The sequence below is a fragment of the Syngnathus acus genome, chromosome 13 (genome assembly GCF_901709675.1).
Source record: "Syngnathus acus chromosome 13, fSynAcu1.2, whole genome shotgun sequence".
Lineage (NCBI taxonomy): Eukaryota > Metazoa > Chordata > Actinopteri > Syngnathiformes > Syngnathidae > Syngnathus > Syngnathus acus.
The window spans coordinates 16259760-16285708 of NC_051098.1; the positions used below are offsets into that span (position 1 = coordinate 16259760).

Here is a 25949-nt window from a genome sequence, read left to right on the forward strand (position 1 = left end):
AATTTTTAGCCCCTCCAAAGGAGTCATTGCGTCAGTTTTTTTTTTTTTTTTTTTAGTTTACTCGTCGTCGAGTTTGTATTTTTAGTTGCAGTTAGTTGGTGTTACGTATATTTTTGCATTTGGTTTGCAAATAAACAGCCCCACGCCAACGGGGGTGTGCACGATTCCACCAGTCAAATAGCGCAAGACAAATACAGGATATGTACTCAGGAATGCCTGGTGGGCATGCACACACACACACACACACACACACACACACACATGCGCGCGCACTAGGCGGGGATGTTGCTCTGCTTCTCTGTCCCTCCCTCTTTCTTAGTCATGACTTCTTCTCTCCTCGCCTTTTGGCCCCAAAGAGAGGAGGGGCTGTCCAAGTAACTTAATACCTGTCCAATTCATGACTTTCTTTTGGGGGGGGGCTGTAACTAGCTCAACTGCCCTGACAAGTGGTGAGGTTAGCACACATGAGCAGGCAGCGAGAGAGGAGACAGTCAGACAGACAGACAGGGCTCCTTATCGTCAAGTGCAAGAAAAGAAGAAGAAGGCAACGTATCCTCCTCCCCACATGGAAGAAGGATGGAAGTGAGCCGCGGCTCGCCACCTGCCGTCAGGAGCTCAGAGGCCGAGATGGGGCCGGAGTGTCCGCCGCCGCCGCATGAGGGAGTCCCGACGGCCCCGGGGAGCCTTGCCAATTTGGATGCCTTCCCGCCACGGGACTTTCGAGGCAAGTTCAAGAAGATGCGGCACAAGAAGAGGCCCACCATCCTTGAAAGTAGGTGCAGTGCCGTTTCTTGGCTGGAAAGGGCACACACACTTCTTGAGTGGATTTGCCAACCACCTCAATACCAAAAGCAATTGAGGAAAATAAAATTGATAGTGTGTTTTCGTAATTCTTTGCAGAGGATAAACATTGTGTGCTTCTGCCTGCTGCCTCACTCTTTGAGTTCACACTTAGCGTGATGACAACATGACAGGGATGCAAATTGCTAGCTGGCCTCGCCTGTGGTGTTTTGCATCGTGCGTTGGCAAAAGGCCGTTCAAGGCCACCTACTTGTCACGTGCAATCGTCATTGTTGGAAAAAGTCGTAAATACGGCCACTTGTTTCTGAAGGGATTACTCGAATAATGTTAGGGTGACTTGGCATGTTGGCATTTATTGCTCAAGTTATTAAAAAAATAAATAGCCTTGCCCAATGAGCTTGATATCATTTCTGCTGAGTCATGTAAATGATCTTTCTCTCCTCTACATGGCTTTTTATGTGAAAGCATCGTGTGTATGTTCTCCGCTTGTGGAATGACCCGTCCGGTATTGAAGGGGCGAAGGTCCCAAGATGTGAAGGGGCCCTTGGGGGCCGAGGGGGGAGTAGGTAGCGCAGAGATGGACATAGCTGGCATTCCTCACCTTCATCGGCGCTCGATAATGCTCTTAATAACGGCCCGCTCATTTATCGGGATGGCAACTTTAGTTACATTCTAAAACCCCATGTCGAATTGTGTTTCTTTTTTTATCAACCTGCTTTCTCAAGCAGCACCACACCCATTTCCATGTTGCAGCCTTTCCTTGAGGCCATTTGTCTGATTTACATGGCAAATATTTTCAATGTTGACACGGTTTCTTTCCCATCTTAATCAGACAACATGTTTGGAGCCATAATAACGTGTTAGGTTACGTACAGATGACAAAAGTGCTCATGGGAGGCTTTCGCTTTGTGTCTTTTCATGCATCATCTTTCATACGCTAGCTTGAACTCGGATTAGCATTTGCCTGTGCAGAAGTTGACATATTCTGGCAGAATTTTGTCACTTCTATTTTTCTGCCACTTCATCTAATGGCAGAGCATCTGAAGCTCTTTTGTGGCTCGGAAATAAAACATCAAGTGATCGCATGTTCCTTTGACAAGCACGCTCAGTCCATGCAGGGGCTAAAAGGCAACGGTCAAAGTTGGCCTAAGCACCGCTAATCCTTGCCGATCCCTCGAATGCGCTTTCACGGATGCTCCCGCCTATGCCCATAGTTCTTCTACATTTACAACAGATGAGTCGCCGTTATCATCATGGTCCTCATCATGAGGCAGCGTAAGTGCAGTTATTATTAACTGCACGCCGGCTAAGAGGATTGCTCCCGGCCTCCGCACGCAGTTATTTAAAGGCAGCTGACAATCCCGCCCACCGACCGTCCTCCTGGAGATGCTAAGCGGAGGCTAGCGGAGGGAAGTTGCGCCAGCCGGAGGACGTCAGAGGACGGTCAGGGTCTCCGCAGGAAGGGCCGGCGACGGCGCTGGTCCCATCATGACCAGCCAGCAGGACTCGGGCTTCTTTGAGATCAGCATCAAATCGCTGCTCAAGTCTTGGAGCGCTTGTGAGTAGCAGCTTGGCCTCTTCTGCATGTAACTCTCAGTGGGCACCCGTCATATTACAAAAGTTACCAGCCCTGCGTTTGGTCGTTGCCGCCTTGATGGTTTTCACCAAATTGTGGCAAGCCTCTGCTTGCGGGCCTTCAATTTGACATCCGTGTCCATTTTTTTCTCTAGCTCAGCTATTTTCGGTCAAATGCAACTTCCATTTGGCCGTCACCTAGCAACAGCGTCGCCACAGTAACGCATCCTCCTCCGAGAAGTTGTCCATCAAGTCCCTATGACGGAATCCCTGACTCTCATCGTTCTACTTTTCTTCGTTTCAGTGGTGTTTCATTCGTGCGTGTCATTCATACGTGAACAAGACGGACGTAGGCCTTAAATTGGAGTCCGACGGTCGGCGGCAATACGGCCTCGGCGGCTCTGGGATGTTTGCGCCAGAGCGGATGCAATGATTCAGCATCTCGTCTCATATACGCTGCCGCTTTTGCTGCTGCTTCTGCTCGGCCGCGTTTAAGCGCCGTCTGCAGAGTTCTCACATGCTCTAAAGCGCTCTCGCTAAGCGGCAGGACGCACTAATAGGATTAGCGGAGCTTCACCTGCAGCCAAACTGCCTTCGTTCAGCGGGGGCCACACGGGGAGCAGATCGGCCGGCTACTGTTTGTCTGCTGTTTTTTGAAGTGCCGGCGAATGGACGGAAAGTCCTTGAAGGTGACGCGACACCTTCGACAGAAATGTTGCGTAATCACATGGCAATTTGTGGCAACTAATGGACTGTTAATGCCTGTCCGTCAACGTTCTATAGACATGTGACTTATTGACGGCTCTTATATTGCCATGGAACAAAATGGTGCAAGATATCCTAATAAAATGAATATTTCCGGTACGAAAAAAGAGCTATTCACTATTTAGTTTATAAAAATGATGTCATGTCATCAGAATTGAAACATTGAATGCACCCTTTAATGATTTGGTTCTTTGTTTCCATTTCGCTATGGAACGTGAGTCAGTGAGCCTCTTCCGGTAACAAGGGTGGTGTCCGTCTGATTCCATTTTATTTGATTTTTTTTACTCCCCTTGGCATAAAAACATAACATCATAAAGCTCCTGGCAGTGTTTCCCTGCTGCTTACGCAACCTGACGCACACGTTTTTATTAGCCTTGAATTCTATTGTAGGAACACTGTGTGTGTTTATTACCAGGCGTGCGGGCGCGGGTGATAATAACAAATCAAGTCCGCGGCAACCCGGGACATTGCGGTCTAGACCTCGAATCCACTCATAAAGGCCTTTCTGCAAGTCTTCCCCTAATGCGGCCTCAGTGAGAGACTTGACTTGATTGTGCGGTCGTCAGGGGAGTGTACCACGCTCGGTTTGTTTTCAGCACGGGCGTCCATGATGTCATGTCTCCGCAAGCCCCCTTGCGCGCCGCTCACATGTCTGAGACGCAAACGGCTTCACGCGCAATTGCGCCTGCCATCTTGATGTCTGATGGGGTGAGTGTCATGTCAGTAGAGTGCCCCGCCCCCCCCCCCTTCTTTTTCTGCGGGGATAATTATAGTCACACAGCTATGCCGGCGTAGCATAGCCACGCTTTGCCAGGGCTAAAAATTCCCGCTTGACCTTCACTCCTGGAAGGCGGCGCGGGCTGGTCACAAGACGAGAGGGGGAAGCCAAACTCAGACCCTCGGGGAAGGAGAGCCACACATGAGTTTTGTGCGCTCTACTGCCCAGTCTCTCCACACACCTACCATGGAAACTATCCCTCGGGAGTACACACGGGACATGGACATTGGCAGGTTTCCATAGGGGAGACTTTTTTGGGGGGCTACCACCCTGGATCCCGGCTCCCCTACCATGGACGCGACGGCCATGTGCTGGAGCAAGGCCAGCGTCATCAGCTTCATCAAGGGCCTGGGTAGGTGCTGACAGAGGTCGCGCATGCTGCTCATTCCTCCATGACCAGAAGAACACGGCCAGTTTAGAGCTGCCAGACTTTGAAAGCTGCAAACATTTACCAGAAGACGTGTGAAGAAACCAGTTTTTGCCATTCAAATATTTGTTAATATTATGACTCATGAGTATTTATCAGTGATGGACCAACACAAACAAAGAAATGTGTAAATTGTGACAGTCCAAAAATAATGTTGCTTAGTGTAAAAAAACTGCAATTAATAATCACCAAAATAAGGCGTATATTCTTTATCCTCTGTGATAAAACGATGTGATCCATCTTAATAAATGCCATCACTTGTGTCAAGTGATAAAAAAAAACAAGCAATTGACACGTCCGTGCTGTACTTAGTATATCCAAGAGTAATATTTAGTTTAGTTGCCGCAGCTCTTGTATCAGCTTTCATTTGGGGTAACTTGTATGTTGGCTCTTGTTATTGTTTTTTACGTAATCAAAGGCGTCGGTCGCCATCGTAACACGATACGGTCGGTCACATGCGTGAGATCTTTGGCTGCCCTCTCACGTCACTTTGGTAGGAAATGAAAACAGCAGCTGGTGCCCATGAGGCGTTCATTTCCTTGCACGGCGTCGCCGTAGGAAAGCAAAAGTCGCTGCCCTTTGGTCAGCGTGCGTCAGGAATGTTCCCCACGCTGGGAATTTTCATGTCCATTTTTGGGGTCAACCTCTCAACTCTCATTAGCTACTAGCCCGCTACTTAGCACTGTTTCTTGTCATGAATTTATTCACCAAATAGTCGTCTTTTAGAGAGCCTTAAAACTTTTGGTAAGAGAGAGTGTTTGTGTCTTCGGAGTCTCCCAAAGCGGAATCATTTATTGCCAAATGATCTTCCGCTAGAAGACAACAGAAGAAGTCACGACTTCCTGTGGCTCATCATCATGGTGTTTGTCTTTGTGAGATCATCATTATTATTTTGCTTTTTGTGACATTTTTGTTTGGTGACGTGCCATGAGATCTTTCAAACGGAAAACACGTGCCCTTGGTTCATTGAAGTTTATGAAACACTTTGACAGACGAGCACTGAATTTCCTATAATCGGCGTGCGCTTGTGGCATGCAGGCTCCGTCTAGTGGTAGGCGAAAGAATCACTGAATGAAATGTTCAAACCTCGCACAAAGTGATCATCATTGCCCTTCTTCTTCAGCCTCGCCCGTGGGCAATGGCTACAACAAGCCGCCCCTCCCGCCGGTCTGCAGTCCTCAAGGGGAGAAGGGCCCGACCATCTCCGTGCCCATCAGCGTGGACCCGGAGAGCAAACCGGGAGAGTACGTGCTGAAGAGCCTCTTCTCCGCCTTCGCCACCGTGTCGGAGCGCAAGATCCGCGTCATCATGGCGGAGCCGCTGGTAAGTCATCTGACTGCCGCCCTCATAAATCTCCAGCATCTTCATGTGAGATGCCTCCAAACTAAACAAATGTACAGCACAGGCTAAAGGAAAGCCACATGCTGCACACTTTGAATTCAATGATACTTTAGTGTACCTTTTGTGCTAGCTAGACTTTCAGCTTCAGACAGTCACATTTTTATTTTTTTTCCAGGAAAAGCCGTTGACAAAGTCTCTTCAGAGAGGTGAAGATCCTCAGTTTGACCAAGTAAGCACCGGTTCAATCATTTTTCCTTGTGACATCCATTTCTTTAAAAGCAACAAAGTGACTCTTTTGTGTACAAATACGTTTTGTCACCCTCGTTCGTGGTTTCAAGTATTAACGTGGGCCATGACAAATGTTTTAATCGGGCCTTTTATTTTTTCTTCCGCTCTTCCTGGAAGTGTTCCCTCCCCGCTGCGTGCGCCCTTTAAAGCTCGGACTCGCATTTGGGATGATACCCGAAAAGGCTCATTGGGCCGCATCCCAACAAAAAGTGTTTGTGAGGCAGCGGCGGGCGTGGCGCGTTTACCTTGAGCCCCGGCGCCGGTCCGAGGCGTGTCGGCGTGGGTGCGCCCGGCCGTCGTACGCTTGTGCAGAGAGCCTCCTTTCACGGCGGGCCCCGCCACAGCGCCGCCTTTGTGCTGCTGCGTGAAGCCCAATTTGTGCACAGAGCCCAGATTCTTCTCCAGGCAGGCCCGGTGCTGAATGAAGGCCTGGCTTGTGTTCTCCCCTCCCTTCCTGTGCATTCTGGACCCGCCCGTTCCTTCCTTTCCCCCAGGCCTCCCGCCTAAAGCTGCCGCTTACGGGCACCTTCTTAAGTGAGCTCACCCTATGCTTGTAAGCCAAACGCTCAAGGCCTCATTCACAAATCATCAAGTTTGTATTGGGCCTGTGTGTGAACGTTTTGGGCCCACAGCTCATCAAATGGGTTTTGGACCGTTGCTGTGTCCGACGATTTCATATCATTAAAGCAAGCGAGAGTTTTTCCCTCATGTTGTTCTGCTGATTATCTTCCATTCAAGTCAGGAAGGCGCTGGCCGATGGCTATCTCTGACGGGCGTACGTGTCTTCTCGCCGCAGTTGATAAGCACCATGAGCTCCTTGGCCGAGTACTGCCTTCCCTCCATCCTGCGCACGCTCTTCGACTGGTACAAACGGCAAAACGGCCTGGAGGAGGAGCTGCGCGAGTACCGGCCGAGAGCCAACGCCAAGTCCAGAAAGTCGGTTTGAGACATGACACCAAGCAGCGCATGCTGCGCCGTTAGCTCGTTGTCAATGCCCCTCTGTGTCTGTTCCAGCGATGAGCAGCAGAGGGATTATTTACTTGAAAGGAGGGATTTGGCAATCGACTTCATCTTCTCCCTCGCGCTCATAGAAGTGCTGAAGCAGGTGACGTCCAGATACAAATACACATCATCGGCTCAAACGTTGTCAACGTTAGCAATTTCATTTTGTCTGGGCTCACAGGCTACAAGTTAATCTAAACATGCAACTTGGATAAAGGAACAATTTGTTGCCACATTGAGCAACATCCAAATCTGGGTAACCATGCTAAAGATGCTAGCTTTTTTAGCATGAGCTACGATCAGCTGTTAGCTAGCGAGCTCAAGTCTGCTTTTACTATCACAATAATGCGAAGTATTAAAAGAAGATTATATTATTATCTCCCACTTGTTAATTTTTCTCTGTTATATGTTCTTGTGTCTCCTGATGACTCCCCAGATGCCGCTGCACCCCGTACTCGACGGCTCGGTCAACGAGATCATCGCCTTAGCCTTTAAGCACTTTCGCTACAAAGAAGGGTAAAGCCTTTGACTTTTCCTCGAATGTTTCTCGACCACTTTAGCTGAACTCTATTCTCTTTCTTTCTTTTCTTCCTTCGACAGATATCACGGTCCCAACACTGGCAACTTGCACACTGTGGCCGACCTTTACGCTGAGGTCATCGGAGTACTGGCTCAGTCCAAGTGAGCGCGTTGGCCTTTTTCGAGTTCTGTGCCACGGCGGCTCCAGTTCAGGAGACTGGAACGTGTGTCCGGACCTCTTAACTTTGGACAGTTTAACCCCTCGCACCAAACTAGGGCTGGAAATCAGTGTGTGTCCCGTTGCTGTTTTCAGATCACCCCAGCACGGAACAAAGCTCTTAAAATAGAGCCAGAGTTGAGCCGCTCAAGAACATTTCATGAACCCCAAACGGCCAACAATTCAATGTTGTTCCTCACACCATGTTTGCGTGTCAGGACTAATCGTTTATTCTCACAAAGACAAGTTGCAGAATTGTGTCACTAGTGCAGCCGGCCGTCGCGAGTGGCGCTCGTAGGAGTCCATAGCAGCTATAAATAGTCCGCCCGAAGAATGCCATCTCTGGCTCAATTTGAGAGCTCATCTTTACAGCGCAGACTCCCCGTCTAGAAGTTGGAGGAGAAGGAGGGGGCGGGCTGATATTTTTAGAAGACACACCTCCTCAAATAGCACGGAGAGTCTCCCTGGGATGGTGCCATGCTTTTAAGTCACCCAGGAAGTGCCGAGCACATACAATGGAAATGTCAGCCTGTTGTCTGTCCTCAGGTTTCCCGCCGTGAAGAAGAAGTTCATGACGGAGCTGAAGGAGCTGCGGCAGAAAGAGCAGAGTCCATATGTAGTCCAGAGTACCATTAGCCTCATCATGGGGCTGAAGTTCTTTCGAATTAAGATGTACCCCGTTGAGGATTTTGAAGCTTCCTTCCAGTTCATGCAGGTAAAGGAGATGTCGCACTTGCTGCCTGCCTGGACATTTGCCACTTGAACCCAAAAGTCAACCTGAACCTTAAAGTCCCTCACCTTCAATGTTATAAATGTTTTCTTTGCAGGAATGCGCCCGATACTTCCTGGAGGTTAAGGACAAGGACATCAAGCACGCATTGGCTGGGCTCTTTGTTGAAATTCTGGTTCCTGTTGCGGCAGTAAGCCATTTACCCCCTTTAATTATACCGACGGCGTCAAGTGGATTCAAAGGAGTCGCTCTCGTGGAAAACAAAACAAAAAAACATTTGTCCTTGTCGCAGGCGGTGAAGAATGAGGTGAACGTTCCCTGCCTGAGGAACTTTGTGGACAGCTTGTACGACACAAGCCTGGAGCTGTCGGCCAGAAAGAAGCATTCGTTGGTGAGTTGACGGCGGTCGGCGACACGCTATCGGTGGAACTCACAATTTGCTTCCCCGCAGGCTTTTTACCCGCTGGTGACCTGCCTGCTGTGCGTCAGCCAGAAGCAGTTCTTCCTCAACAGGTGGCACATCTTCCTCAACAATTGCCTCTCCAATCTCAAGGTAACGTGTCGAATACGATGGGCGGAAGGAAGGTCGCGTGTCGCCATTCCCCACCCTGTCTTTGCCTCGCAGAGTCGAGACCCCAAGATGGCTCGCGTGGCGCTGGAGTCTCTCTATCGCCTGCTGTGGGTCTACGTGATCAGGATCAAGTGCGAGAGCAACACTGCCACGCAAAGGTGAGCGTCATTTGCATCGTCACCGAGGTGCTTATCTTTCCAGCGTGCGCTTTTTTGGTTTTCTCTGCCCGCAGTCGCCTCAACACGGTCGTGGGCACGCTTTTCCCCAAAGGATCCCGCAGCGTGGTGCCCAGAGACATGCCTCTCAACATCTTTGTCAAAATCATCCAGTTTATCGCACAGGTGAACCCACACACCTGTCTGACGGTAACCCCAGCACATCCCCTTAACCGTATCTTTTATTTCATGACAGGAAAGACTTGATTTTGCCATGAAAGAAATTATTTTTGATCTCCTGTGTGTGGCGAAACCCGCAAAAGCCTTCGGTCTTAATCCGGAGGTACGCACGCACGCGAGCGACACGCTTAAAAACCGGCCGGCCGGCTGTGAACAAATAAATGGTCCCGTGTGCGTAGAGAATGAATATCGGTCTGAGAGCCTTCCTGGTGGTGGCCGACCGACTTCAGCAGAAGGACGGCGAGCCTCCCATGCCCAACACCGGTTGCACTTTACCTTCAGGGAACACGCTACGAGTGAAGAAGACCTACCTGAGCAAAACGCTCACGGTGGAGGAGGCCAAAGTCATCGGTGAGCCAGTCACAAAAACCGTTTCCTTTTTGATCGACGCAACATTTTCCAGCCGCAGAAGTCCAAGTCGCACTGTGTTTGCTCCCCTTCAGGCATGTCGCAGTATTACTACCCCGTGCGAAAGGCCTTTGACAACATCCTGAGACACCTGGACAAGGAGGTGGGACGCTGCATGATGATGACCAACGCTCAGATGTTCAACAAAGAGCCCGAGGACATGATCACGTACGGACAAACAAATGAGACATGGATTTATGACACTTACTTTGATGCTCCGTTTAAATGTCCGCCAAATGTGTTGCAGGGGTGAAAGGAAGGCCAAGATTGATCTGTTCAGGACGTGCGTGGCAGCCATTCCTCGCTTGATGCCCGACGGGATGTCAAAGACTGAGCTCATAGACCTGCTCTCCCGGTGAGATGATCCACATGCTATTTTTTTTAACTCCCAGTCAGTCCCGTCGTGTCGTAGGTCTCTCCCCTCTTAAAAATGTCTTTTCTCCATCCGCTAGACTGACAATCCACATGGACGACGAGCTCCGACTCATCGCTCAGAACTCTTTGCAAAGTCTGTTGGTGGACTTCTCGGACTGGCGGGACGACGTGCTGTTCGGGTTGGCCGGCTTCGTGCTGCGCGAGGTCCACGACAGCCAGCGGGGGCTGTTGGACGCCTCGCTCAAGCTGCTGCTCCAGCTGCTCGCCCAGTGGAAAGCGACGGCGGCGGCGGGGAGGAGCTACGACACGGCGAAGGTGCACACTGCCGAGGTGCGTAAATCCTTGCTGCGTTTCGCTAATCAGTGTTACAGTATTTAGGGCAGTATGACTTGTGACTTGCTCAACCTGGTTCATGGTTATTTTTGTCATCCGTAAGCCGGCGCAGACGAGCTCCAACGTGAAGACGGCGGCCGAGCGCGGCCCCCACGCCGCTGTGTTGCACGCCGTGGAGGGTCTGGCCCTCGTGCTGCTCTGCTCCTGCCAGCTCAGCACTCGAAGGCTCGCCGTCGCCGTCCTCAAGGAGATCCGCGGCCTCTTCGCCGCGCTCGGGCAGTCTGAGGTGAGGTCGGAGGCGGCGAGGCGACGGAGCGCGCTTTGACGTCCAGTTCCGAGCCTGGCGTTGTCTTCTACAGGACGACGATAAACCGGTCATTGAGGTCATGGACCAGCTCGGCCCCGTCATCGTCGACAGCTTTGTCAACGTTGTCGTCTCTGATGCGGTAAGTTGGGTGAGGCTTTCAAACGAGCCACTGTGCTATCATTTCCCACCTTATTGTCTTTTTTTTTATCAACGTGCCTTTCTTCTCCAGGCCAACACATGCGCCGGCCCCCAGGCGGACCTCCAGTGGCTCGCCGAGTGGAACGCCCGGCTGGTCAGCAGCCACTACGACATCGGCAGCCCGTCGCACGTGTGGATCTTGGCGCAGTCGGTGAAGGAGCCGTGGGTGCTGTGTCTGTACAGCCTGCTGAGACAGGAGCACCTGCCCAAGCACTGCCCCGCCGCTCTGGGCTACGCGTGGCCCTACGCCTTCGCTCGGGCGCAGATGCTCATGCCGCTGATCGATCCCAAGTGAGAGTCCATCAATCGTCTTTACGTACACAGGATGTGTCGGTCCGAGCGCTGAGACAGCGAGCCGCTCTCGATGCTTCCCTGATTGTTTTATTGGACTGCGGCGATCTGATATCAAACTCGTAAATGAATTTCCAGTAACCCGGCAAACGCAAAGAAGACGGGCAGCACCTCGGGCAGCGCGGACAACTACGTGACCCTGTGGAGGAACTACTTGATCCTTTGCTTCGGGGTGGCCAAGCCCAGCGTGATGAGCGCCGGTCACCTGAGAGCGTCGACATCCGAGATGGCCGCGGCCACGCCCGAAAGCGCCGCCGGCTGCGACAAGGTAAGAGATACCGCTTGCCGGATCAGATGCGGAGGGATCGGTTACGTGGACCGGAACAGGGACGTGCTGTCGGGCGGCCTGAAAATTCAACCTTGTTTAATGACTCAGGGCATCCCAGGCTGCCCATCGGTGGCTTGGCTCCTCAAGCAGTTGGTTCCCCTCATGCGGTCGGAGAGCGCGGAGCTGACCGAGGCCTTAGTTCTGGGCTTTGGCCGCACCAACTCCCTGGCCTTCAGGTAAGTCGCAGATCACAGCAGCAGGGAGGTTTCTAAAAATCGATTTTTTTTTTTAAGCTTAATTGCAGTTGGTAGTAGCTGTTTGATTGATGTTGTCTGTCTGGCCTCAGGGAACTTGTGGAGGAGCTGCATCCGCTCATGAAGGAAGCACTGGAAAGAAGACCTGAGGTTGGTTCCTTTGATTTCCAACTAAAAACACCACTCCACATATTTCTATCATGTTAACTCAAGGCAACTTTATTTTCTGTTCATCACCCTTTTCATACTGTCACTGTGCTTGACACAATAGGTTGAAGTCTGTTAAAAACAGTTCATCAGTTAAAAATAGCATGCTTCAATGATTTGGATGGATTACTGGCATTTGAATTGATTTCAATGGTCCCCCCGATTATTTGTATAGAACAAGAAGCGGCGTGAGCGCCGGGACCTTCTGCGACTTCAACTGTTGCGCATCTTTGAGCTGCTGGCAGACGCGGGCGTCATCAGTGACAGGTTGCTATCCCTCATGGCTCGGAATCTGAAAAACACAAGCAGCAAAGCTGGATTTTTGTTTTTTATTCTTGCCATACCAACTTCTTAGTACAAACGGGGCTCTGGAGCGTGACACTCTGGCCCTGGGCGCCCTCTTCCTGGAGTACGTGGACCTGACGCGGACGCTCCTGGAAGGCGAGAACGACAAAGACGCCGAGATCCTCAAGGACATTCGAATTCACTTCAGCGCCATGGTGGCCAACCTCATACAGTGTGTGCCAGGTAGTCTGCAACATTTCCATTTCCTGTCTGAGTACACATGGTGACAAAAACAAGCCCGGTAAAAATAGAAGCACTGATTCAACATTTTTGCGCTTACGTGTTTCGGATGCTTAAACACTCTACTAATGAAAGGAGACGCCAAATGAGTCTCGTTTCCCCCTCCTCAGTGCACTACAGGCGCTTCCTGTTTCCGCAGCAGAGCCTCCGACATCATCTCTTCATCCTCTTCAGTCAGTGGGCGGGGCCCTTCAGCATCATGTTCACTCCCTTGGAGCGCTACAGTGACAGAAATCACCAGATCACGCGCTACCAATACTGCGCCTTGAAGGTCAAAACCCGAGAAGCAAAATGTTTTTTTGCACCAACACGGGCTGACTATTCGGGGTCCTCGCAGGCCATGTCTGCCGTGTTGTGCTGCGGCCCGGTCTTCGACAACGTGGGCCTCTCCCCGGACGGCTACCTCTACAAGTGGCTGGACAACATCCTAGCCTGCCAAGACCAGCGGGTACACATCTTGTACAGCAGTAGGAGCCGAGGAAGGCAAATGTTCAACGAGTGACACGTCTCTCCTCTGGACTCAGGTCCACCAGCTGGGATGCGAGGTGGTCATCCTGCTCCTGGAGCTCAACGCCGAGCAGGTCAACCTGTTCAACTGGGCCGTGGATCGCTGCTATACGGGCTCCTACCGGCTGGCCTCGGGTTGCTTCGAAGCCATCGCGGCCGTGTGTGGCAGCAGGTACAAAGCAAAGCGCATGATTTGGATCATTTGTGACACAAATGTGTCCAATAATTCTTGTTACGGATGAATAGAATAGAATAGAATAGATCTTTATTTGTCATTGTCACATGTACAACGAAATTTCAAAAGTGCCAACCGATCCGCGCATGCGATAAAAAATAAATAGAATAGAAGCCTCATGATCTACTATTTGAATCTTGTGATGACTTGCAGAAACTACCCAAGCGATATGGTGCCGCTGCTCAATCTGGTTCTCTTCAAGGCGTCCGACGCCGACAGAGAGATGAATGAGATCTCCATGCAACTGATGCAGGTGCGATAAAGACACGCAAGTCCTCAGCTAAACGTTTGCGTAACGCATACGCTTTCTCCTTCTCCCGTTTTGGAGCAGATTCTCGAGGCCAGGCTGCTGGTGTACTCCAAGAAGTTGGCTGGGCGGAAGCCCAACGGCGTCCTTCACGGCACTCACGCGCCGTTGCCGCCCCTCTACAGCCTCTCCCTCCCTCAGCTCTCCGGCCACTTGGCCAGAATGTACCCCGAACTCACCCTCCCTCTTTTCTCAGGTGGCGTAGAAAGTCTTTGCCCTGCACCTCGCTCTGTTCCCCTGATGATATATTTCTGTTTGCTCCAGAGGTTAGCCAGAGGTTCCCGACGACCCACCCCAACGGGAGACAGATCATGCTGACTTATCTCCTACCCTGGCTCAGCAACATGGAGCTGGTAGATAGCGGCCAGCCGCTCCCGACCTCCGCGCCGTCTTCCTCCGACTACGACACCTTTACGAGAGGGCGCGCCTCCGCCCGGCAACATCTGAGCGGCACCGGCTGGGGCTCCTTGCAAGCCACGTCCATGGTGCTCAACAACCTCATGTACATGACGGCCAAGGTACATTCATCTTGCGGTTGTCATAACAGACTCCCCCCGTTTATCGCGGGTGATACATTCCAGATGCCTGAAAAGTTGCCATTCGGAAAGACCGCATTAAAAAAACTGTAGGTTTTAGATGGCTAAATCAAAAGATTTAGGTTAAGGAAGCGAGTCGTACGGTTTAAAAAAAAAAATCTACAGATACACTCAAAGAAAAGTCCACCAACACTTGACTCAGACCAAGTGACAGTGTTGATTTTTTTGAATTCCATTTGGGCAGTATGGAGATGATTTACCAGGATCTGAAATGGAAAATGCCTGGAATGCTTTGGTGTGCAACGAAAAGTGGAGTCACAACCTGCGAACGGCGCTGCAGTTTCTCATCAGCTTATGCGGCGTCAGCAGCGACACCTCCCTCCTGCCATTCGTAAGACGAATCCCATTTATTGACATCATCTACATCCGTCTGGGAAAAAGAATACAATTCTGCTTTTATCTGCTCAGATCAAGAAGGTGGTGATCTACCTCTGTCGGAACAACACCATGGAAACCATGCAAGAGTTGGTTTTGGAGTTGCAGCAGACAGACCCGGTCAACCCGGTGGTGCAGCACTCCGACAGCCCGCCCTTTTATCGCTTCACGGCCACCAGCAAGCCCGTCGCAGGCAACACGCCGTCAGGTACTGACAGAACACCTGAGCGACGCCAGGCAAACGCCTTTACCTTTGGACTCTGGCCAGGAACCACATCCAGTCCCAATACCGTGGTGGCAGGACAGGAGAGCTTCACAGATGCAGATGAACGCAAGTCAAAGGACAACGAAGAGAGGTGAAATCGCAAATGCGGCCCAATGACCCTGATGTGATTTTCAAAAATAAATCGTGATTATCCGGCTGAAGAAAGTGACGTCTCTCCATCATCAGGCTTAGTCATGCCATGCAAGCTCACCACCGCCTGGACTCTCGCTACAGCAACAGCTCGGGAGGATCGTACGATGAAGACAGGTGTAAGTGCAATCATTCCATCCGCGTCTGGCGAGAGCAGGATGAAAAGAGAGGAACGGGCGTGGTGTCATTGATAATGCAGAAGTACGGTGGGGGTTTTGATGGCATTGTCTCTCCACAGGTGAACCTCTTCCCCCTTATGCTGACTGGTTGATGGGCGTGCTTGAAAGCAACCATCCCCATCCTCTCCCCATGCCTCTCAACGGCGGCTGCTGGGCTCCTCTGGTGGACTTCCTGCCCGAAACCCTCACCCCGAGAGGGCCTCTACACAGGTCTGTACTTGACTTCAACGAGGTTGAGATTCAAGTTCCTGTGGGGTCCCTTAAATAAAATAGCGTGAGGTAGCCATTTTTTTTTTTCTTTCCCCCTCTCAGGTGTAATATAGCAGTCATATTCATGACAGAGATGGTGGTGGACCACAGCGTGAGGGAAGACTGGGCCTTGCACCTCCCGTTGCTGCTGCACGCCTTATTTTTGGGTACTATCATTTGCCGCCCGTTTAGAAATCCCAACCAAGTACTCGTGTGTATTTTAAGTTGTGCGTCACTTGTATTGTGGCTTTCCTCTCAACCTCAGGCATGGACCACTACCGTCCGGAGGTACATGAGCACTGCAAGCATCTCCTCCTCCACCTGCTCATGGCGCTGTCCTGCCGCCGCAACTTCCAGGCCGTCGCTTCGGTGCTGCTGCGGACGCGCCGGATCAACGGAGCCAAGACCCTCACTCGCCAGCCCGCCTTTCAGCCCGAGTTCATGACATCAGGTAGGAGAGGGGAAAAAAAAAAAAAGTCAAATGGCTTACATTCCTGTCAGGATGCTTGTAGATAAGTCTCTTATCTGACGAGAGCATTTTTGGCGTGGGTTCCAAAAGCAATATGGAGCACGGGGGACTTCAAAGTTCTTGATTAAAGCATTCCACGTGGCTATTTTTACCCGCTTGCCCCAAGTGGAGCCATCTGTCAAAGCTCCAATGTGCTGCTTTGGCTACAAGGGCGTTTTTTTTTTTGTTTTTTTTTTCCCCCCCCAGAGGTGGCACACTGTACTTGTCGTGGAGCAGATTCCTTAAAATGCCCATACGAGAATCAACATTTACTCTTGAAATCTCCAAAGACATCAAATTTCAAGATGGCAGCCCCAAAGTCCAAGATGTACCAAGTGCACGTCTGTCTATTTATGTTGACTTACAGCATCTGGCGGATGATCCAGAAATAGAATTATGAATGATATTGTTTTAAAGCGGAATATAAATATTTAAAAAAAACATTGACGGTATCAGACTCACTTCCCACTACTTTTTTCTTCACGTCAATTTTCCAGAGTGTTTACGTGGCTAAAAGTAGATGTTTGATACAATAACAGAGGCACGGTAGTACATAATTACATCATTACCCAGCTTCCCCTTCCTTCCCTTCCCGGCCCGGCCCGGCCCGGCCAGCCGGCAAATGTACTGTGCGTGCAGTTTGACAGATCCTATCAGTGCGCCATTTCCTCTGTTGTGTCCCAGGAGCTTTGGACTTTCTGAGGGAGGCTCAGGCGTCTCCCGTGCCGGACTCCGGCCTAAGTTCCTCCTCCACGTCGTCCAGTCTGAGCCTGGGGGAGAGCGCCGGCAACCTGCCCGAGATCTCGGACGAGCCGGCGGCCGACGAGAAGACCGGCAAGCTCATTGAGTTTTTAACCACCAGGTACCACCGATGACCATTAAATGCACGTGCAAACGCTTGGCTGACAAATGTGCTGTATTTAGAAGAAGAACAAATCCTTCCCTGGAGCTCATAAGCATGTGAATTCAGCACCATCTTGTGGTGTAGACTGCAAGTTGCCTGTTGTTCCGCAGAGCATGCGGGCCGCTGTGGTGCCACGAAGACATCTCACCCAAGAGTCACCTTTCCAAAAGTACAGTCCAGCTGACAAACCTCTTGCGCCACGTCGTATCCGTGCTCAAAGAACCCGGTAAGCCTCGCACGAGAAGGTGCCCTCGCGTGCAATCCCTCATTTGGATGTATTCCGTTGTAGACTCTCAGCTGGAGCGGCAGCTGAGCGACGTGGCCCTGCACACGGCGCTGCGCAGTTCCTCACGTCACTACGCCGGACGCTCCTTCCAAGTGTTCCGAGCGTTGCGCCAGCCAGTCCACGCGCACGCCGTCTCCGACTTGCTCTCCCGGCTGGTGGAGGTCGTCGGGGAACACGGAGAGGAGGTGCAGGTCAGCGTGCGCATGAAACAGTACTGGCCGGGCGAGCGCAAACTAGAAATTGCTAGAATCGAAAATAGCCTCTAATTTCATGGTCGATTTAGGTCTTTGTGGTATCGGTACCTAGTTTTGCTATCGGCGACTACTCGTGAATCATCTTTCAGGGCTACGTGATGGAAGTTTTACTCACGCTGGAGTCTGTGGCGGACAACTTGGCCGAGTGCCTCAAGAATAACGAACTGGTGGCCATCTTGACCAGGTTTGTTCACTGACGTCATGGATGGATGTGGGACTCCAAATGTTGCGATGAAGCCAAATGCGGGACAGTACACGCACAAGTTGGTCATTAAGGCGACCTTTGATTCCAGAGCCTCATCTCCGGATCGCCTCACCACGCTGAACCTGATGTCCGACAGGAAGAGCACAGGCCAGCTCAACAGCCGACATCAGAGGAGCTCCTCCGTGCCTAAGAAGTTCGGCGAAGCCGACAGGTGGTCGGACAGGTGGTCGGACCCGCCTCGCAGCGCCACACTGGACCGCATCCAAGCGTGCGAGCAGCAGCTGCCGGCGGGCAAAACCCGCAGCCCGCCGTCGTCCAAGGACAACGTGTCGGACCCGGCCGACGTCAACCACCCCGGCAACCTGCTGGCCACCGTCTTCTGGGCGGCCGTGTCGCTGATGGAGTCCGACTTTGAGTTTGAGTACCAGATGTCGCTGAGGCTGCTGGACAAGCTGCTGGGCCGCATGTCGCTGGAGAAGCGGGAGTACCGCGACAGGCTGGAGAAGCTGCAGGAGCAGCTGCAGTGGAGCAGCTTCACGGGGCTCCAGCAGCTGCTGCTCAAGGGCTTCACGTCGGCTGCCACCGTCGACCTCACGCTCAAGCTCTTCTGGCAGCTCACGCCCGTTTCGCGGGTGTCCGTGGTGGACACCTCGCAAGCTATCGGTACCTCACCTGCATCCGTCCGTGGCTTTCCATCGACGGGGTGCTCCAAAAATGTGTTTGTTTTCCCCTTTAGGTTTCCCCTTGAACGTCCTCTGCCTGCTCCCGCACCTTGTGCAGAATTTCGACGGCCCCACGCTCTTCTGTCAGGAAGTGGCCGAAAGGATCGCACAGGTTTTGTGCATCGTTTCCTCTCGAAGCAGCGGCCACTTTGTTGCTCTCATACTCTCTGTGTGTGCGTGTAGGTGTGCCTGGAGGAGAAGAACGACAAGCTCTCCAACCTGGCCCACGTCATGACGCTTTACAAGACGCGCTCGTACACCCGCAACTGCTTCTCCTGGGTCAACGTGGTGTGCAGGTACCTGCACGAGGCCTTCTCGGACATCGCGCTCAGCCTGGTCACCTACATGGCGGAGGTTTGCACATTCGTCGTTGTTGTCGGCCCGAGTGGCTTCTTCTTCTTCTTGAAAATAGTTGTTGTGCCACAGCTGCTGGAGAAAGGTCTCCCCAGTATGCAGCAGACCATTTTACAAATCATCTACAGTCTGCTGAGTCACATGGACCTGAGTGGCATTCAAGCCAAACCTTTCAACATGGAAGTGCTCAGGACCATAGAGAAATTTGCTCAGGTGAGGCCCTCACCGCCGTAGTTTTGGAGCCAAATGTCTGTGGATGGATGGGGCTGCAATCCAAAAGGTCATCCATCTGGTGCAGTACATTTGTAGACACGCCCCAACTCCTGTCGAGAGCCACGGCGGTCTGGCCCGGGCTTCCCAGAACGCCCCCGTCTCTAAACATAGACTCTGTGAAATGAGCGTGATGATGTATGTGCCCGTGTGCAGACGGCCCACTGGAGGGAAGCGCTGAACATCCTTAAGCTGGTGGTGAGTCGCTCGGCCAGTCTGGCGCAGCCTTCCGGCGACCTCTCCTACGAGGACATCAGCCGCGTGTGGGAGCGCTCGTCCAAGGCCTTGCCTGGGAAAACGCTGGATTTCCACTTTGACATATCCGAGGTGAACGACCTTCTTCTTACGCAATCTTTCTTTTCACACGCGGCGGAAAACCTGTCCCTCTAACGAGCGTTATTCCAGGGTGTGGTGGGTGGGTGTCAAATCGGGCCAAAAGTCTTGAAAAAAGTGGAAACATTTTCCCCCCACCCTTTCCTTACGTTCCCCTCGACCCAAGCCTTTGAGATTATCCTAGCTGAAAAGGTAAACATCATAAATAGGCGGCAGCGTGCGTGGAAAAATAGAGGCAATGACGTGTGTGTGTGTATGGGAACTGAAAACAGAGCTATTTGTGTAGCGCATGAATAGTAGGAAGTGATGTCACATCATGACTGCCTGTCTGTCTTTTGTGTGGGATTCCTTGCCAACAGTGTGTGCGCATAGGCAGCACTGAGACGCTAAGCCTCAAACTACAAGAACATTCTTTGACCGGAGTGCCGAGCGGACCTTTTCTCTCCCGTACTTACACGACCGCGTTTGTGTCAGACGCCAGTGATTGGTCGGCGCCACGACGACCTGCGCGCCTCCCCGGGCCGCGACGGCAAGAGTCGAATCGCGGCGGTGACCCGCAGCACCTCCTCCTCATCCAGCTCTCTGGGCTCCACGTCCAACAACGTCCTGGTGCCGGTCAGCTGGAAGAGGCCTCAATCTTCCCAGGTCATTATGCTCAATCGAGTTGACTTTCTCAACGCTGGAACCTTTTCTGGCATAGCTGTTTTGATGAGCTAATGTTCGATAAAAGGTGTCCGGGATGGGCTGAGGAAAAAATGTTAGTGCCATTTTTTCTTTTTCATTGTTAACACTTCCAGGCATTACCGCCACCTCCAGGAAACCGGCGCACGGCGGAAGGGCCATGTGATATTTAGCGCAGCTATAAATTTGCAGTAGACCAACAATTAGGAACAAAATATACCGTAATAATAATAATAATATATATAAAAAAAAGATAGAAATTTCCCAAGTGCTTGTAATTGACGGTATATCTTTTTCCCAGATGTGATCATGTCGCCTTGTCATTGTTTTTTTTTCCGCTCGGGACGAAAGGCTCGTTTAAAGTTCCTCCTGTTTTTGTCTCTGCAGAAAAGAACCAGAGAGAAACTTGTCCATGTTTTGTCTTTGTGCGGGCAGAAAGTGGGTCTCACAAAGAACACTTCGGTAAAGCTACGAGGCAACGCACCCATCACCTCGTCCACGTCGTGAACTTTTTTCTTTTTTGGATCGGTGGCAGGTGATTTTCTCCAGCTGCGGCGAGCTGGACCTCGCCGAGCACCGGCCCAGCCCGGCGTCATCCGAAGACGGAACCCGAGAAGCCGACACGACGGACGACACCGCCTCGGAGCAGCAGTTTCGAGTCTTCCGGGACTTTGACTTCCTGGATGTGGAGCTCGAAGACGGAGAGGTGAGTCGGTTGTGAACGAGTTTTTTTCCTTTTTTCTTTTCAAGTGCACACGTCGTCACCGGCTGACCTTCAGAGCATGTTGATTTCCCAAGTTGGAATCCTTCCACGTTCAGTTTGCCGTTCACGTACAATTTCTACCGAAATGATTTAAATCAATTGTAATGTTGTATTTTTCTGTTTTTGTGTGCTACCAGGAGTTGCTGGTAAGTCGCGCTGCGCTGCTGTTTTGTTTTTGTTGCGTGTGCATGCCAAACCACTAATTCCTGTTTGAAGAAACAGACTTGCACGTTTGTTGAAAACTAGGATAAGTCATACGTGTGTGTCATCAAACAAATTCAAAGGAGGACCCGTGAGCATGTCTTGGCTCGCACACTGTGTGACGGTTACGCTAACGTGGCCTCCGTATCAGCGTGGCTTTTGTTTTCCGCAGGGTGAGACGGTGGACAATTTCAACTGGGGCGTGCGCCGCCACTCGGCCGACAGCCTGGACCGGAGCGGCCCGGGCGGCGCCCTGGAGGAGAGCCAACTGTCGGGCAGCACGCCCAGCCTGAGCCGCGTCCTCGCCGGCGAGGACGACTCGGACGACTTCTCCGAGGAGGAGTCCCTCTCGGCCGCCCAGGTACGTCCTTTTCAAGCAAAGTCAGTGCCAGGTCAGCGGTCCGCTTGAGGAATGTGGCGCTCTCTGGCCAAACATCTCCAACTTGTCTCTTTTCGCAGGCCGCCAGTCTCCCCCCAAGCGCGGAGATCCAAAAGATGGATTCTCCCTCCTTTTGCAACTCCACGCCACCCGGCGGCAAAAATCCCTCTTTTGAGCTCCAGCTGCCGAAGGACTCGAAACAGCGGGTGAATAAGGGCTTCAGGGTGTCTGAGATTCTGGGGACTAACACCTCCTACCGCTCTTCCATTCTCGATTTCTTTACCAATTTTGCCAAGTAATGGCCACGCTCTTTGTATTTTGCTTGTTTTCTACACTTTGGGTTCTTCTCAGACCTTCTCCTCAGACTTTGTTTCCCTTTCTTTTTGCATGCTTGGAGGGAATGAACTTGCGAAGCTGCCTTGATCGTAACGCTTCATTTAGTGCTGGAGATGATTGATTGTGGGATCTTAAGGAGGTGTTGGTCCGCTATCAAAGGCAACGTGTATACCTACTGCTTCAACGGGTGGGCATAAGCAGCAACTAAAAACTCTTCTTTGGGCATGCGGGAGCTACAAAAAGGTTTACACATTGCCGGCCCCCAAAATGAAAAATGTGCCGTAATGGCACGAAAGGCTCAAAATCTGTCGAATTGGCACCGCAGAAACTTCAAGGAGTGTGCCTGGCAAGGTTAGTGGAACCACTTCGCACCACCAGGTGGTGATGCAACAGCTGTGCATCTCATTGTTGGATGCGGTGAACCCTCAACCCGAACGAAAATGATTTGCTTTTTATTTGGTTGAATTTTGTGCGATTCACAAGCAGCTCGACCGGCGTCACGCTGCTCAAACGATTCACATTGCGAGCAAGCTTTTTGGGATTTCTTCTCGCCGAACTGCAGAGCAGACGTTTTGTAAATTGCCAATTGGCGAGGGTTCACTGTATTCGCATTTTGCTGCTTTGCTGCGTGTAGCCGACACGTGCTTAAAAAAAACGTCTCCCGCAGTTCTTCCAAGCGGATGAAGACGCAAACGAGGAGGACGCGTCGCTCTCCATCAGCTGCCTCCCTCCCGACTTTGACGACGCTTTGGAAGTCACGCACCCTTTCTACAAAGACATCCACGGCTGCTTGCCCAGGTACGCCCGATCTGAAGATTTTTCTTGACTTCAAATGTATTGATGCCGACTAAACTCTCGGCCCCTCAGCCTCGCAGAGGAGGAGGGAGACGACGGCGCGCCGGAGTCGGACTCTTCGCCGCCCCCCTCGCCCTTCTTCTCCGCCATCCTGGCGGCGTTCCAGCCGGCGGCGTGCGACGACGCCGAGGAAGCCTGGCGCGCGCATCTGAGCCAGCTGGCGTCCGACTCGGACGGCTCCTGCGCCGTCTACACCTTCCACGTCTTCTGCTGCCTCTTCCAGGTCAAGAGCCGGATTGCTCCTCTTCTTGATCGAAAGTTTAGTGTTGGCTAAAGTGATTCTAAGATGGTATCCATCTCCTCCACGGCAGAGCATCCAGAGCAAATGTAGCTCTCTGACCTCCGACGCTGTGAGTTACCTCAATGACGGCCTGAAAGGACTAGGAGCAAAGTTCCTCAGGTCCTCTCAAATGCTGACCACCTGCGCCGAGTGCCCCTTGTTGCTTATCGACGCCGACACGGTGAGCCATCCGACCCGGCCCGAGTCGAACGCTTCCGTTTTCAACGAACGCCTTGCCTTCCTAGGTCATGTCCTACGGACTCCTGGAGAAAATGAAATTCAGCGTGCTGGAGCTGCAAGAGTATCTGGATACGTACAACAGCAAAAAGGAAGCCACTGTCACGGTAAGGACGGCTGGAAAAAAAAGTTGCGGCTAAGCCCACCTTCGTGATGTGTCGCAATCAACCGTTTCACCTTCTGGTTCCAAGTGGCTGAGCAGCTGTAAGGCCGCCTTTCTCCAAAGTCCCGACAGCACAGCCAGCGCACGGGAGCAAAAGGTAACAAAAGCCGTTCAAGTCCTTCTCTTGAGACCTCCTCATCATGTCTGGGAACAATGCAAAAGGCGGCAAGGTGCCTTCCATCCACATGGCTCCCGCCCACTCTTAGCAAGTGGAAAAAAAAAAACACGACATGCAGATAAGATGAGAAAGTCTCTTGTGTGACTTTTTCCCCTCAAACTAACCAAGCTCTCCCGCTGTCCCTTGTGCCTTGCCAGAACGGCGACACCGTAGCTCTGTGAGTGCCCCCCCCCCCCATTTCCACATTTTCGCGTGGCAGCAAAATGATCTTTCCTGATTTGTACAAATGCAAAGCCACTTGCACGCCGGCCGGCCGGCCGGCCCTCCTTTGATTCTCTTTTCTCGCTCATTGCTGTCTTTCTGTCCTGCGACATGCTTGCTTTGTAGCAAATGGAATCTCTCGCCGTAAGTTGGACCGGGCTTTCATTTTTTTTTTCTCTCTCTCTCTTAGTCATCATTTCAAATTTGAGGGCTACATTTAGCCGCTTCTGATTGGGTTTGCTTGTTTTAGTTGCAGAACGAATGACGCCTAGAATAGCAAACAAAAAAGCAGAATGTGAAAATGACGACTGAAAATAATGTCGTTTTTTACGTTTGTGTTCAGCAACTGGAGCTGTGTCAGAGACTCTACAAACTCCACTTCCAACTCTTACTGCTGTTTCAGTCGTACACCAAGCTGGTTGAGCAGGTCTACGCAGTCAGCTCCCATCCCAAAGTAGGTACACCACTCATCATGTTGAAATCATCACTTTTCCCAATTAAATGCGCTTGTCTGTCCTCATGTGTTGCTGCACCATTTGTGTTCAAAGATCATCGACATAGTATTTCAAGTTTTATAATTACGTGATTGACAGCTTTACAACCACATTAACTTTGTAGCTAAGCAACATGTCCCAAGAGCTGAGCGACTTGAGGAGCCACCTCAAAGCGGCGTGGGTGGAAGATGACCAAAGAGCGTGCGGTGAGCCGTCCACCTTTAGCACGGCCGAGGCGGCTGTGCAGGCCATCCTGGAAGTTCTCAAGAGCGACGGCTTTGCCTCGGCCATTTGCTACATTCGGGAGTGCAGGTGAGGTGCAGAAAAGCCGAGCAAAGCAAAACTACAGCTTGGCCTTCAACTAGAATCTTTTTGATTCCAGAACATCTTGGCCCAAAGACATCTTCGGCGGCCCCTCGGAAGACGAGATCCAGACGCTGCTCAACATTTACTTCCGCCACCAGACGCTGGGCCGCACGGGCACGTTGGCTCTGGTGGGCTGCAAGCGGGACCTGAGCGACGTCTCGGCCCAGCTGACCCAGCTCAACGGCGAGATGCGCGACGTGATGAGCCGGACGCGGGGCCACCGGCCCGTCGTCGCCTTCCTGCCCGACGCCAAGGTGTCGGGCTCCACCCTGTGACCGCCACGCGCTCGCCAGCTTTTCTTGCACTGCTAACACGCCATTCACAGGCAAGTGCGCCCGGAAAGTATTCGTACAAATCTTTAGTCGCGGCCTTTTTCCAAAATACAATCAATGAATTCCCTTTTCCCCTCAGAATTCCAAACAAGGAATTTGTTTGCAAACGTATTCAAAATAAATGTTAAATGGCACAAGATCCCAATGTGACATTAATTCATTTAAAAATGCATATCGTCCATAAATGTCCACAATTACCAACAGTCTTTGCTCAAGACTTTTCGATGCACCTTTAACAGCCATTACGGTCTGAAATCTTCTTGGCACGTCGATTTTCCCCTTTGGTCTTGGCAACGCGGTAAATACTTTCCAGACGCACAGCCGCACGCTAAATGGAAATAACATACCAAAGCTTTGCAATTCATCTTAAAGGGAATTGTGCAATGATCTTCCACACACGTGGATTTTTTTACTGTGCAGTAAAGAATGTATCTGAGAGGGAAATGTAATAAAGGAGGATGTGTTACTTAGTAGTGTGCGTGTGTGTGTGTGCATGTGAGTGTGTGTTTGTGTGCGTGCGTGCGTGTGTGTGTGTGTGTGGGGGGGGGGATTCTGGCAGACATTTTAGATGAGAATTTTTGGACGCCAATTTCAATCGACTGCCGTCAAACTACTTTGAAATGCTGCAGATCTACTGTAACACTATGAGTACTCCCAAAAAAAAATAATAGTGTTTTGTACGCGGAATAGCTTTTTAGCAAATGACATGATTTCTATTTAAGGAACCCTAACCTTATTTTTCGAGCCTGTCACACACACTTGCAAATCTTAGTCTGTTAATGAACAAATTTATTTTCAATGAATAACTGTACATAGCGCCTTTGGAACTTTATTGAGTCTATTTTTATCAACTTGCAATGTGATTTGCATACTATAGGGAGTAGAGGAGATACATATTTTTAAAGCTGTAGTAGCACTGGTAGTTGGATTTTGTAAATAGTCTTTGCCTTTGCCATGAACTGAAAATGGTGTGTACACTTATGTCACAATAAAAAATATCAAATGTTCTTTGGCACATATTGTCCGTTTGTGGGATGTGTGATGGGACGACTCCCACAGAAATGATTTGCTTAATTGGATAATGATACT

The 25949-nt window shown here is 51.2% G+C and overlaps 1 protein-coding gene and 1 long non-coding RNA gene across 4 annotated transcripts; one reads left to right on the plus strand and one right to left on the minus strand.

Moving 5' to 3' along the window:
* The first annotated feature begins 343 nt into the window (after window positions 1–343).
* LOC119132146 (protein furry homolog) lies at window positions 344–25865 on the plus strand. Of its 3 annotated transcripts, XM_037267130.1 has the most exons (62): window positions 356–772; window positions 5470–5669; window positions 5863–5916; window positions 6772–6911; window positions 6990–7080; window positions 7414–7493; window positions 7578–7658; window positions 8260–8428; window positions 8541–8633; window positions 8736–8834; window positions 8895–8996; window positions 9069–9172; window positions 9247–9355; window positions 9426–9512; window positions 9589–9760; window positions 9853–9985; window positions 10065–10172; window positions 10270–10522; window positions 10629–10811; window positions 10885–10971; window positions 11062–11321; window positions 11460–11649; window positions 11758–11885; window positions 11996–12053; window positions 12286–12377; window positions 12466–12638; window positions 12806–12966; window positions 13033–13143; window positions 13220–13374; window positions 13591–13690; window positions 13769–13940; window positions 14009–14262; window positions 14525–14671; window positions 14749–14923; window positions 14984–15071; window positions 15167–15249; window positions 15369–15519; window positions 15622–15725; window positions 15824–16009; window positions 16751–16928; window positions 17081–17196; window positions 17260–17447; window positions 17600–17694; window positions 17804–18378; window positions 18452–18549; window positions 18621–18791; window positions 18864–19004; window positions 19218–19388; window positions 19869–20039; window positions 20463–20537; window positions 20611–20781; window positions 20976–20984; window positions 21212–21400; window positions 21499–21624; window positions 22422–22552; window positions 22622–22832; window positions 22921–23070; window positions 23135–23233; window positions 23318–23386; window positions 24012–24122; window positions 24287–24474; window positions 24545–25865. In XM_037267130.1, the coding sequence occupies exons 1-62, from the start codon at window positions 577–579 to the stop codon at window positions 24801–24803; spliced, it is 9021 nt and encodes a 3006-aa protein (XP_037123025.1). In that variant the 5' UTR covers window positions 356–576; the 3' UTR covers window positions 24804–25865. The 3 variants fall into 3 exon arrangements, 2 of the variants coding, with proteins under 2 accessions (XP_037123024.1, XP_037123025.1); XM_037267129.1 differs by having other exon boundaries at window positions 355–772; window positions 8895–9172; XR_005099797.1 differs by lacking the exons at window positions 22622–22832; window positions 22921–23070; window positions 23135–23233; ... (2 more) ...; window positions 24287–24474; window positions 24545–25865 and having other exon boundaries at window positions 344–772; window positions 8895–9172; window positions 21499–22105; window positions 22422–22529.
* On the minus strand, window positions 4747–6440 carry LOC119132148. The gene is made up of 2 exons (XR_005099798.1): window positions 6221–6440; window positions 4747–5730 (listed from the first exon to the last, which is right to left on the minus strand). It is a non-coding gene; the product is annotated as an uncharacterized LOC119132148 (long non-coding RNA).
* Window positions 25866–25949: the final 84 nt, after the last annotated feature.

Excerpts from the sequence above, each read along its gene's own strand:
- LOC119132146 (XM_037267129.1), top strand. The coding sequence starts at position 577 with ATGGAAGTGAGCCGCGGCTCGCCACCTGCCGTCAGGAGCTCAGAGGCC. Across the intron at positions 21,401-21,498 it reads AGTCCCTCTCGGCCGCCCAG|GCCGCCAGTCTCCCCCCAAG; the intron begins GTACGTCCTTTT and ends CTCTTTTCGCAG. Across the intron at positions 21,625-22,421 it reads CGAAGGACTCGAAACAGCGG|TTCTTCCAAGCGGATGAAGA; the intron begins GTGAATAAGGGC and ends CGTCTCCCGCAG.